Genomic DNA, 12,500 nt, shown 5'->3' with positions numbered 1-12,500 from the left:
GACAACAACAGCTGAACAATGTAGGAAACAATGGGCACTTTAGCCGTACAGTGGACCTGCCTGTCTGCCTGCCTGCCTGTCTGTCTGCCTGCCTGCCTGTCTGCCTGCCTGCCAGGGGCTGTTTGTTAGTCGCCAGTGGAGCAATTATTAGACACGCAGACAGACAGACAGACAGACAGATAGACAGATAGATAGACAGACAGACAGACAGACAGACAGATAGACAGACAGATAGACAGATAGACAGGCAGATAGACAGGCAGATAGACAGATAGATAGACAGGCAGATAGACACACAGACAGACAGACAGCCTGGGAGACAGACGGGCCAGCTTGCTCTCAGTCACACAGGAAACCAGTGGGCAGACAGAGTTGCACACCGCCTCACTTCTGGTTAAAACACTTCCTGTCGATGGGTGAACAGTTTCCTGTAGCATAGACAACAGAGTCTGAGAGTGTCTCTCGCTTGGATGAGTGTCACTGGCGGTGCCAGTCTTTAAGTGCTTAAAAACGTTAACCAAACAGCCGCAAGCCTAAACGTTATTTTGATTTCTGGTAATCAGTTGGAGCAGTTACTGTACATGCATACAGGCCCACTTCCCACAGGCCCAATATCCCATACAATGTTAATGTCTAACAAATGTCCAAACCGCACATTTGATCATATATTATATTTTCCAAAGAGGTTCTTTCTTCGCTGTTCTTCCGTACTTCCCACACACCACATTTCCTGGAAGAATGAAACTCTAAAAACAGGGCAACTTCTTCATGAATCTGAAATAACATTGATTTGGGCAGCCTTCCTGTTTCTGCTTGTCAGTCAGCTCCATAGACAGTAAAAAAGAAAACGCGAGTCGTTGGCGCCATCTTGCGCTCGCCAACCGCAACACATGCAAATGAACCTAGTCAGGCTTTAGCGATGCCCCATTTTAGTTCGTGCGCTAGAGGGCGTGACTTACTAAACTCATGACCAGCACCTTGCACACAAGCACACTTGTTGCCTGTAATCATCACCACTCCAATTCAGCTTCCTGCACATTTACCTCTCTGTGCTCTGCACGGTCACATCTCTGCCTTGCTGAAAAAAGCAAACCACAGTTTTATCTAAGTTAAGTCTTAGATCAGTCTCTAACTCGGTTAGAGAACCCCAGGAGCGACATTTTGAGGTAAGGAGCTAGGCAATTTAGCACGGAGGTATGCGGACAGGTTAACCTGTGTTAGATTGATGTGAGATAATTTGAAGGTGGTCCTTGACGGAGAGAATCTACTTGTGAACTTCTGAATTTTTAAAAAAAAGTTATTTTCTGTAGGAGAGACGGTAGCCTAGTTTCCCCTTATGTCTAAAACCACGAAACGCCGTTGATGCTCAGATAAATGTGTTTTTTTTCCCCTTAGCGTTAAATACCAGTGGTAGGTAGGCCTATGTGATTTTCCTTCACCAATCGACTATTTAAATGCCTGTTGTTTAGCGTAAGCTAGCCTAAAAGTCGTATGAAATAACATTAGGACTGTGATATAATTGCGTAAATAAACGCAAATGTTAAAAAATGCATGTGAAGTGAGGTATTGTTTTTTTAACGTCGGAAATGTTTTGAAACCACAGCAAGCGCGTTCTCTTCTCTCTCTCATCCGGGCATGGAGTGGCGCGGGCAGCCGACCGTCAGCTCAGCAGTGGCTTTCTCGGAAGCGCAGAGATGGGTTGAGGTAAAAAAAAAAAAAAAACACACACACACTTTTAAAAAGGACTTTCTCTGTGGCAATGGTTACATATTGTGTTTTGATAGAATTGTATTTCATATTTATTAACTCGTTGTCTAACAAACTTTTCACCTGCGATGACCAGTGGATGAATTGAGGGGAGGGTACTGAAGCCTTTTCTGGCTAAAATGTTTGGTAGTCTACAGTAAACTAATGATCTCCGCCTTTCTGTTGCCTTCCATAACTGGGACAACTCATATTGGCCGCTCCAATAAGCACGAGTACCCGACACACTGATGAGCTGTGTTATTTTACGATGGCTCAGCCTCAGACTTCCGAGTTAATTAGTGAAAACTCTTCGCCAAAAAAAGTTTATTGCGGCCTTGAACGCGCCCCACTGTGAAGTTAGGAATTTGTTTGTGAGGTCTTGTTTATTGTCCCACAGTTTGGTTAATGGTCGATCATCATCACAGTCTGCATTGAGTTTTATGCAAATTCATCGTGCCTTTATAAGCTCAACTTTCCTTTAAACAACGGGAGTGTTCATTGTGCTTGTAAGGAACAGGACACACGTCTTAAAGCTTGGAAGAACCACTGTTTCAAGGTGAGCATTTATGTTGATTTTGTAGATGAGGTAAACAGTAGCCTAAGCTGTTTATAAAAATGTTTTTTCATAGTTGAAGTGCTTCTGTTAGAGCAATACTGTGTCCATTAATTTGATGATGAGTCCCTTCATTAAGAGCAGGGTCTGTTTGTTAGTCTCCTCTCTGGATGAATCTCTGACCGTGGTCTTTCCGGTGTTACTGCACTCCAGACAACTCCAAAGTTGTGCAGTTCTGGAACGTCCAACTTTAAGTGGTGTTCCGTTGTACTTTTTCTAGTAGGAGGTTGGGAAAATCTTTAACTTTATGAGTCTGGAATGCAACTGGAATGGTTGAAAATATCCCCATCTCTGAAGTGGTCTTAAATGCAGCCATGAGGCATGAGGCCAGTGCGTGAGGAGGAGTTGTTGAGACGCAGACGGAGAGCACTGAGACAGGCGATGACCCGTGCTGCTTAGCATGAGCTAGAGGCTGAACCTCCTCTGGTCTCCATGGTGATGTCTGAGCTAGAGACTGAACCTCCTCTGGTCTCCATGGTGATGTCTTGAGCTAGAGGCTGAACCTCCTCTGGTCTCCATAGTGATGTCTGAGGACGATGCCAAACAGACCAGTAACAGAGGGGGGTGGCGTTGGGGAGGATTTTAAAACATTTATCATTATCATTTATTATCGTGGTGGAGGATGGCACGGCAAGAGGACTGAAGTCGGGGGTTGGGCACTGCAGGGTGGCACAGCAAGAGGCTCGAAGTGGAGCAGGATGGGCACAGTGGTCTAATGATGGGACATTCATTGCATTCCATGTGCCCACATTGCTGGGTCACAACATCGGGGTTCAGATGGCACGGGTCAGTGCTCTCTCTCTCTCTCTCTCTCTCTCTCTCTCTCTCTCTCTCTCTCTCTCTCTCTCTCTCTCTCTCTCTCTCTCTCTCTCTCTGGGGCATGCTTACATGGGCACCCTGAAAGGAAGTTTCCGGAAGCCTCGGTTGCGCTGGCATCGAGGACGGGCATTGTCCTGGCCCACTGGGGCCTGTAAGCTGGCCCGTATTGGCGCAGGGGCTTTTGAAGTGAGCGGGTGGGTGGCACTGCCCAGTAACACGGAGTGGACAGGGGAGGGGGTGGGGATGTATGGAGCCGGACACCCCTGGCATTAGCGCTCCCTCGGCATTAGCGTTGTGCTAATTGAGGCTTTTCATTCATCCCACAGTGAGTTAATTTGGGCATTGAGCTGAAGGACAGTGCGGTGTTATTATGGGTGCAGCGCTGGGCTGGCACAGTGCCCTGGGGCAGAATGTCCTCTTCCTATAGCCCTGCTGATGCCCCGGGGCAGAATTGAGCTGCCAGAATGTCCTCTTCCTTTAGCCCTGCTGATGCCCCGGGGCAGAATTGAGCTGCCAGAATGTCCTCTTCCTTTAGCCCTGCTGATGCCCGGGGCAGAATTGAGCTGCCAGAATGTCCTCTTCCTTTAGCCCTGCTGATGCCCCGGGGCAGAATTGAGCTGCCAGAATGTCCTCTTCCTTTAGCCCTGCTGATGCTGATGTTCTACCTGTTCACTTAACACGGCTGATTTCACTAATCAGCTGATCTGCTTGGCTGAGGAGTTGTGCTAATTAGAATCATCTGATTTAGTGAACAATTTAAGAAATATGTGGTGGGACTTACTTTCTGAAGCTGTACTTTTACACCTCTGCTTTTGTGTTGTACTCTCGTACCTCACTCTCCATTTGTCCCTGCACAGTGCTCTCCTACTCTCTCTATCATTCTCTCTCTCTCTCCCCATATCTCTCTCTCTCTCCATTTGTCCCTTCACATGCTTCCTCCCTTCTCTCTCTCCTCTCTCTCTCCATTTGTCCCTCCTCAGTCTCTCTCTCTGTCCCTGCACAGTGCTCTCCTCTCTATGATTCTCTCTCCTCTCTCTCTCTCTCTCTTTTTCTATAATGCTCTCCTCTCTATGATTCTCTCCCTCACACCTTTTTTCTCTCACATTCTAGACCTCTGTTCTTCTAGGCATGGAGGGAAAGGAAGGCCGTAGTGGTGTGTTGAGTGCCTCTCTCATTAATCTGCACTCTGTTCTGGCTGAGTTGCTCTAATCCGGAGGAGAGCTCAGCTGTGGCAGAATTCCTTTCCACTGAGGCACATCTCATGTCTGCGTGCTGGATTGGCCGCAGAGATCAGGAAGGCAGCAGAGCCCCCCTACCACATACACACACACACACACACACACACACACACTCCCTCTAGGAGTCCATCCCCAGGCCCTCTACTCACTAATTAATCAGCTGTGTGTGTAAGTGTGTGTCTTTGTTGGTCTGTGTGAATGTGTGTGTTTGTCATGAGGATGTTGAGGGGAGGGGCGTAGCCCCTGCTTTGTTTTGTTGTTTTCTGGCCGGCTTGTTTGCTGTATTTCATTCCAAGAGCCACCAGTACATGGATTAGATATGCCCCAACTAGATACGTTAGCTATCTCAGTCGTTTAGATACGTTAGCTATCTCAGTCGTTTAGATACGTTAGCTAACTCAGTTGTTTACATACTTTAGCTAACTCAGTCGTTTAGATAAGTTAGTTAACTCATTTCTGTTAGATAACTCAGTAAATTCGTTCGACACTTCCACAGTGTTGTTGCATCTTCAGGTAAATATGAGGGAGTGGTTTCACTAACTAATGGGCTCATTGTTTCTCTCAGGAGGTGACTGAAAAATCTTTTGGGACCAACAACTTCAGATCAGCGTTGGAGAATGGAGTTCTCCTGTGCGAGTGAGTCGATGGACTAATGACGGGGCTCTGTTGTGTCCTCTCTTTTAGTCAATCCAGTTAGACATTTCCAGAGGAACTCCCTCTGCTTCTGCACAGTTGCTTTTGTCTAGTATTTAGTGATGTAATTTATTGTTTTGGTGTGTTTTCTGTCTTCGTGTAGTCTGATAAACAAGTTGAAGCCGGGCATCATTAAGAGGGTGAACCACCTCTCCACCCCTATTGCTGGCCTGGTAAGTGAACGTCATATGATCTGCTGTCAGAGTCTGTGGACCCGGTCTTGGCCATCAGAAACGGATGATCAGAGGAGCAAAGTTTATAGACATTAAAGGCGTGGCCAGTCCATATTCTTACTAATTTGATTTTGTGATCAAACGCTGGGCGGCTGGCGCAAAAGGGTTGTTCTTATGTTCCTTAATCAGTCATGGGTGTGTTCTTATGTTCCTTAATCAGTCATGGGTGTGTTTTGGCCGTAACATCTTTTAAACCAATGAGACTGACATCTGTCATTCCCTTTAACAGCAAGCAGCGCAACTTCAAACAGCACATTAGTATTTTGATAGTCAGTGGCGCATTTGAAGGAAACTGCTTGCACGCCAGACCATATGGAACTGGCATTCCACTAAACCTGACTTTGCTAAACCTGACTTTGCTAAAAGCTGTTTGTGACTTGCAGAGTATGACATGCATCTGCACTCGTCTACTAACTTCACCGTCTTCCACTATTGACTGACAAGGGGTTACCATGGAAAACATCGCCTGAAAAAAGCAACACTTCCCCCAATAATGGATAGATTGATAGATACTTTATTGATCCCCAAGGGGAAATTCGAGAATGTTTAAATGACTGAATGAAAATCCTAAGGCTATTTATCCTGCAGAAGAGTTTCTGCTTACATCTCGTTACAGCTGTGCTTTATATGTGCCTGTCGCTATAGAGCAGGTTTTTCTTGGTCAGTGGCGTAATGATTTCTAGAGGGTGTAAGATAACCTTTTTAATTGCCACACCCCTCGGCGCAAGGTTTAATAAAATTGGAGCGTGTGACCCAATTCCTCACTTTATTGAGTGTAAGATGAGGATGAGCCTTGCGCCACACTTTGCCCACCTTGCGCCCGGTGCACGATAGTGCCCGCTCTGTGTGATGTGTGAAACGTTGTGTGTGACTGCATTTTTAACAGCATGTGCATGTGTGTGTCTGTGAGTGTAAATGCATGAAATGTTTGTGTAAATGTGTAACTGTGGAATGTGTGTATATTTGTGTAACTGGAATGAGTGTGTGTGTGTGTGTGTGTGTAAAAGTGCATGGATGTACGTGTGTGTGTCTGTGTGTGGGTGGACCAGGTACAGCTTTGTACTGATGTTATGACACCGAGTTGTGAACATGCAGCACAGCTAAATTTATCCTGAGAGGACATGGGAGAACTTTTGCACAGTACAGTGAGCATGCTCAGACACACACACACACACCACAAACATACATATGTACCACACATGCACCACAGATACCATATACACACACACACACACACTTAGGATAGAAAAGCTCATAGCGTAGCTGCATGGAGTAGAGTAGTCTGTTGTAGTCCTCCCTCCATCTCTCCTCTCTGCTCCTCAGTCCTCCTCTCTCTCTCTGTCTCTGTCTCTCTCTGTCTCTGTCTCTCTCTGTCTCTCTCTCTCTCTCTCTCTCTCTCTCTCTCTCTCCCTCCCCTCCTCCCCTCCCTTATCTCCTCCCCTGTGCCGCCCTCCTCCTTTCTGTGGAGGTGTTGTGGGAGGGACTGTGTCTCCCTCATCCTCAGTGCTGTTGCGCTGGCCACCTCTGACCATCAGAGCAGCTGCCACTTACATTCTACAACTCTCAGATAATTACGGAGGCATAAACTTTTGACTGCAGCCTGCGATCCCCCAGGTTGCCTCTCTTTCTCGCTGTGTCTTATCGGGTGTATGTGTTTGGGTGTGTAAGTATTTTAACTGTGTGTGTGTAAGTATTTTTTACTATGTTTGGGTGCATGTGTTTTCATCTGGTAGTACTGCAACTCTGTTTGTGTGTATGTGTTGGTCTGTGTAAATATTTAAACTGTGGTTGTGTATGTTTGGGTGTATGTGTCTTAAGTATTTTAAGTGTGTGTGTGTGTGTGTGTTATGTGTGTGTTGTGTTTGTGTGTGTGTAAGTATTTTAACTGTGTGTGTGTTTGTATTTTAACTGTGTGTGTGTGTTATATATATGTGTGTGTGTATTTTTAACTGTGTTTGTGTGTTTTGTCTTTTTGCAGGACAATGTGAACGTGTTCCTGAAGGCTTGTCGGAAGCTTGGACTGAACGAGGCACAGCTCTTCCACCCTGGTGACCTGCAGGACGTCTCCAGCCGAGTCACCGTCAGGTGGGTCCTTCAGCACGGATATATCGGGAATACTCAATGAAAGATCTAGGGAACCGCTGGGAATACTATAGGAATACTCTATGAAAGCTGTAGGAATTTGGGAATACTGTGGAGTTCATTACTGAACACTATAATGTATAGATTGGATACACTGGGAATACTGTAGGAATACTCAATGAATGTTGCTGGCTAAATGAGGAATACTGTACAGTAAGGGGCCAATAGACCGTTTTGTAGTTGTGGTACTCCGAGGGAACACTCTAGAAAGACTGATGGAATACTGCTTGTATTGGCTGTGGTTACTTTGGGAAATGCGGAGTTCTTTTGAAATGAAGTGTTTCAAATGGCTTGGTTTTCCAGGTGATTTGTATTGTCCATTGGGGTTGAGTGGTTATTGAGGTGTCTATGCAGAGTCTATTCAGAGTGAAAGTAGAGCGTTGAGCGTTTGGAAGAGTTTCAGGCTGCATATTTGCATGAGGAGTGATAAGTTGTCTCGACTCTTGCAGCACTGTGACCATATGACATCATTCATATGTTCCGTAGCTGTTGCTCTGTGGTCATTTACTGCGTTATTTCGGTTCAGTTCCATCGTCATTGAGCAATGAGCACCGCTGGTTTACAAGAAGTGCAGAATGCTAGTGAGTGCTGTCTGTTGAACGTAGCTAATGGATGTCAGAAATGTGACACGTTTGAATAAGCCCGTGCAGCAGTTGACACAGCACGGCGTGTTTGTGCAAATGGAGGCCAGTGGCTATCTGCACATCTGCTGTACTGTACTCATCAGGCATGTCACTCAGTCAGATCCGTCCAATTAGACATGGAGAAGAGTGGCCGGAGGCGGGCACCAGGAAGTTACTGCAGGCAGGGTGGATATGAGATCATATCTCCAGTCCAGTGAGGATTAGAAAGTGTGCCATTGCACACACTCACCCCTGACCATTCACAGGAGTGCTAGCAGGAGTAGTGTCCACCATAACAGCCTCACCCATGCCATGCCTATCCATTCCTTTGGTAGATCTGCAAAGGATCCATGGTTTCTGGGAGCGCTGACATCATGGGGCCATGCCTATCCATTCCTGTGGTAGATCAGTGTATGATCCAGGTATAAGGTGGTGGTTGACCTCATGGAGCCATGCCTATCCATTCCTGTGGTAGATCAGTGGGGGCAGGAGGCCATGGAAACAGCCTCTAAACAGCCTCTGCAGTCTTTAGTCCTCAAAACCATCTAGTTGGTTGCAGTGAGAGACATCTCAAGTTTGACTGGGGGGAGGAGTCACAATCATGTCCAGCTGTACAGTCTGAGATATTGTGTGTGTGTGTGTGTGGTTGAGAAGTCAGGGTCAAAATGTCCTCAGCGTGCCACTCACTCACACTCTGTCTCTCTCTCACTCACACACACACACACACACACCCCAATCATGACACCCACATAAACATACACATACTCACAGCATCACATATTGGTACACACACACACGTGCACACTAAATTCCCCAATTCACTCTGAGATCCATGGGAGATTAACTTCAAAGGCAGATGTCCTGCTGTAACCCCTCAGGGTGGAGTGCGGGCATACACGGGGTTCTTCTCCAGGGTGTGGGGGGCGCTGAGGGGGCAGACGCGCTGCTAAATTCAGCCCAGAAGGGTCAGTCCCCTAGACCCCCGTGCCATGCTCAAATTATACCAGATTTTCTGTGTGTGTGTGTGTGTGTGTGTGTGTGTAGAGAATGTGGAATGAAGGTGCGGAATGCTGTTCCCATCAGGTGTTGGATATAACTTAAAGCCTTTAAAGCCCTTCTAAAGTATGCGTGGTGTGTGTTCGTGCTTGTGTGATTGTGTTTCAGCACCTTGCGCACAGCCTGGTGTGTGTGAGAGTGTGTTTGCGCTTCGTGTTTCTATGTTACACGTGGCCGCTCTAACTTTGCTTACCTCGCGTGCAACTGTCACAATCCCGATGGCGGCGGCTATCCTGCTCGGACAGTGACTTAGCACCGTACTGTGAGAGCTTCCAGAATAGTCTCTCTCTCAACTCTTTCACTTCACTGTCTCTCTATCTCTCGTTCTTTATTTGTTTTTCTCTTTCCGCTGCACTTGGTTTTATTCATCTATTTATTCATTTGTGTGTGTGTGTGTCTGTGTCTGTGTTTGTGCGTGTGCGAATGAATTGATACAGCTCTGTTTAACTGCTACTCAGACAAGCGGAGTCATTAAACAAATGGAGTTATCTCCTAAGCGCTTCATATTCAAAACAGCTTGCGGCTAGCCGATGTGCTATAAAGAGTTGATGATGAAGTCATTTTTGGTCTTGGTGTTGCATGACCTCACAAACGCCAGAGGGGTTTAGGCTGCGGTGGGGATTGGTTGGGGGAAGGGTTGGGGGGTGCTGGTTACCCAACTGTAAGTGCAATGTGATCTGTAGGGCTATTGGTCATGTGCTTGGGGTAAGTTTGTCGTTTCCTCTCACCCCCTCTTAACTCTCTCCCTCTCTGCAGGCGAGAAGAAACCAACAGGAGACTTAAAAACGTAAGTGCACCATGCTGTGTGTGTGTGTGTCTGTGTTTTGTTAGAGTCTGTATAATCACCACTGTAAACCAGTTTGGCATCTCGTTTTGAACATGTTCAACTACAGCACTCTGTTCCACATGAGTCCTGAAGACCTACCATGTAACCTCGCTGTGCAACAGGACTATTACTATATTTGAAATTGAAACATTGTCTCGGATGTCTGCGTAGTAGTTTCCTTACTGCAGATGTGTGTGTGTGTGTGTGTGTGTGTGTGTGTGTGTGTGTGTGTGTGTGTGTGTGTGTGTGTGTGTGTGTGTGTGTGTGAGGAACAGTGCGTGATTGTAGCGTTGACCCCAGTGGAGTTGGGGATGTTTTTGTGTCGCTCTCTGTCCCTGTTCCATTGGGCCCTGCAGTGACCAGGGCTCTGAATGAAAACAATTGTCCTTCAGCTCCTCTGTCTGAACTGGGACATTTGAAGCCTTCACTGCCTGAGGATGGCTGTGTGTGTGTGTGTGTGTGTGTGTGTGTGTGTGGGTAGTGTAGTGTAGGGGGAAACAGGGGGAGCGTAGATGATTCTGGATGAGTGGAGAGACAAAAGCTGGGAGAACAGAGGATCCACAGTCCAGAATAAACCAGGCGATACACGCGCACAGGGACACACACACACACCGTGAATTGTATAAACATCCCTTTCTGAGCAGCAGTGAATTGGTCAGTTTGTCAGCTATCTGTCGGTAAGGCCACCGCGTTGAGAGACGCTCTCCTGCCATAGGAAGTCCTCCTGAGAGCTTGTCCATTCAGAGGGCTGCCGTCCCTCTGCTGGGTCACCCTGCCCGTTTCTATATTTATATGTGAGGAGCTGGTTTCCCCTACGTAGATTAAATGAGAATTCTGGCGATTTTTTTCACATAGATCTCTGTTACTCTGCAGTGTTTCCCACAGAATTGAATTCTATTTGTGGTGTTAGGTTTGTAGAATTAACTTGAATGCAACAGTTTTTAACAAATTAGCGCAGCGTGGTTATGATGCTAACCAGCTTTAACCACAATTTAGTACAACCTGGAAAATCATTGTGTGGTGGTCAATGTTGATATTGTGGTGGGCCGCCACAAATAAGTCAATGTATGGGAAACACTGCTCTGTGACCTCAAGAAACAGATCTATGTGAAAAAATAGTCCTAGACTAGAAGCACTTTTCAATGAAAACTAGAACTAGGCTTAATCCACGATCAGGAATCTGGTCCTGAGAGAGTCAACTTTTTTTATTTATTTTTTTAAATTTTTTTTTTATTACTGTAACTCACTTGTGAACGTACACACGTGAGCTAAACAAACTATTGACATCTCTTCGTTCTCTTGCCCTCCTCTACCCCCCCAGGTGCTGATCACGCTGTACTGGCTGGGTAGGAAGGCCCAGGCGGACCCCTTCTACACCGGCCCCCTGCTCAACCTCAAGGCCTTCGAGGGGCTGCTGGGCTTTGCCCTGTCCAAGGTGGGCCGGGGCACTCATGGGTCATGTAGCACACCTCGTCCACACACACTCATCATGGGTCATGTAGCACACCTCGTCCACACACACTCATCATGGGTCATGTAGCACACCTCGTCCACACACACTCATCATGGGTCATGTAGCACACCTCGTCCACACACACAAAACATATATTATGATTTTCATCATCTTCCTCTCTGTCACACTGCCATCTCTCCCTCTTTCTCTGTCCATCACTCTATCCCTCTCTCTGTGTGACCCCTTCCTCTCTCTCTTAATTTGCCCCCTCTCTCCCCCCCTCTCTTTCCCCCTACCCCCCCTTAACACCGCTCTCTCACTCACTTGTTTGTTTTCTTTCTTTCTTTCTTTCTTTCTTTCTTTCTTTCTTTCTTTCTCTCAAATTCAAATGGTGCTTTATTGGCATGACAAATATGACACTTGTATTGCCAAAGCAATTGTTACATAAAAGTACAGTATCAGGATCTAAGCAATTATACAGGTGTGTCTGTGTGTGTCACATGTACATGCATACAAAAATCACTCAGTGTCTCTCAGCTGGTGACAGGCAAGGACATATTGGGCAGCAGTAATACAGCTGTCTGTGTCTTCTCCCAATAGGTATAGTATTTTATTCGGGTTTGGTAGGTCATCTCTCTCTCTCCCTCTCCCCCTCTTCTCCACACCTCTGTGTCCTCCCTCTCCTGTCCCCAGGTGTTGGAGGAGTCGTGCCCTGGCTGGAGTGTGCGTGACTCAGGCTACAGCGAGGAGGAGCAGCTGGACCAGCCGCCGGCCAGCTACCGCAGAGAGGACTCGGTGGAGAGCCTGGACTCGCTCGAGTCCCGCACCCTCAGCGTCGCCTCAGAGAGCACGCTCAGAGCAGGGAGTGAAGGTAGGTGTGTGTGTGTGTGTGAGAGAGAGGAAACGCTCATTAGTCCCGCGCCCTCAGCGTCGCCTCAGACACACTTATTGGAGTCCGACACCCTCAGCTTGATCTCAGAAAGCACACTCGGAGTGGGGAGTGAATATGTGTGTGTGTGAGTGTGTGGAAGAAGGACTCCATTTTGCACCCTCAGTAT

At 46.9% G+C, this 12,500-nt stretch overlaps 1 protein-coding gene across 4 annotated transcripts in view; it reads left to right on the top strand.

The window, feature by feature from the left end:
• Positions 1–977: 977 nt before the first annotated feature.
• Positions 978–12,500, top strand: part of lmo7b (LIM domain 7b) — a 41,131-nt gene continuing 29,608 nt past the window's right edge. For all 4 annotated transcript variants that reach the window (XM_048234442.1, XM_048234444.1, XM_048234443.1 and 1 more), the window contains exons 1-8: positions 978–1,166; positions 1,604–1,704; positions 4,982–5,052; positions 5,213–5,282; positions 7,321–7,427; positions 9,920–9,950; positions 11,311–11,424; positions 12,136–12,313. In XM_048234442.1, coding sequence (XP_048090399.1) covers positions 1,636–1,704; positions 4,982–5,052; positions 5,213–5,282; positions 7,321–7,427; positions 9,920–9,950; positions 11,311–11,424; positions 12,136–12,313 — 640 coding nt within the window. In that variant the 5' untranslated portion in view covers positions 978–1,166; positions 1,604–1,635. The remainder of the gene's footprint in view (positions 1,167–1,603; positions 1,705–4,981; positions 5,053–5,212; positions 5,283–7,320; positions 7,428–9,919; positions 9,951–11,310; positions 11,425–12,135; positions 12,314–12,500) is intronic.

Source organism: Alosa alosa, chromosome 23 (assembly GCF_017589495.1).
Source record: "Alosa alosa isolate M-15738 ecotype Scorff River chromosome 23, AALO_Geno_1.1, whole genome shotgun sequence".
Classification (NCBI taxonomy): domain Eukaryota; kingdom Metazoa; phylum Chordata; class Actinopteri; order Clupeiformes; family Clupeidae; genus Alosa; species Alosa alosa.
Note: the sequence above shows the minus strand (reverse complement) of the source record. Positions and strands in the feature narration are given on the sequence as shown.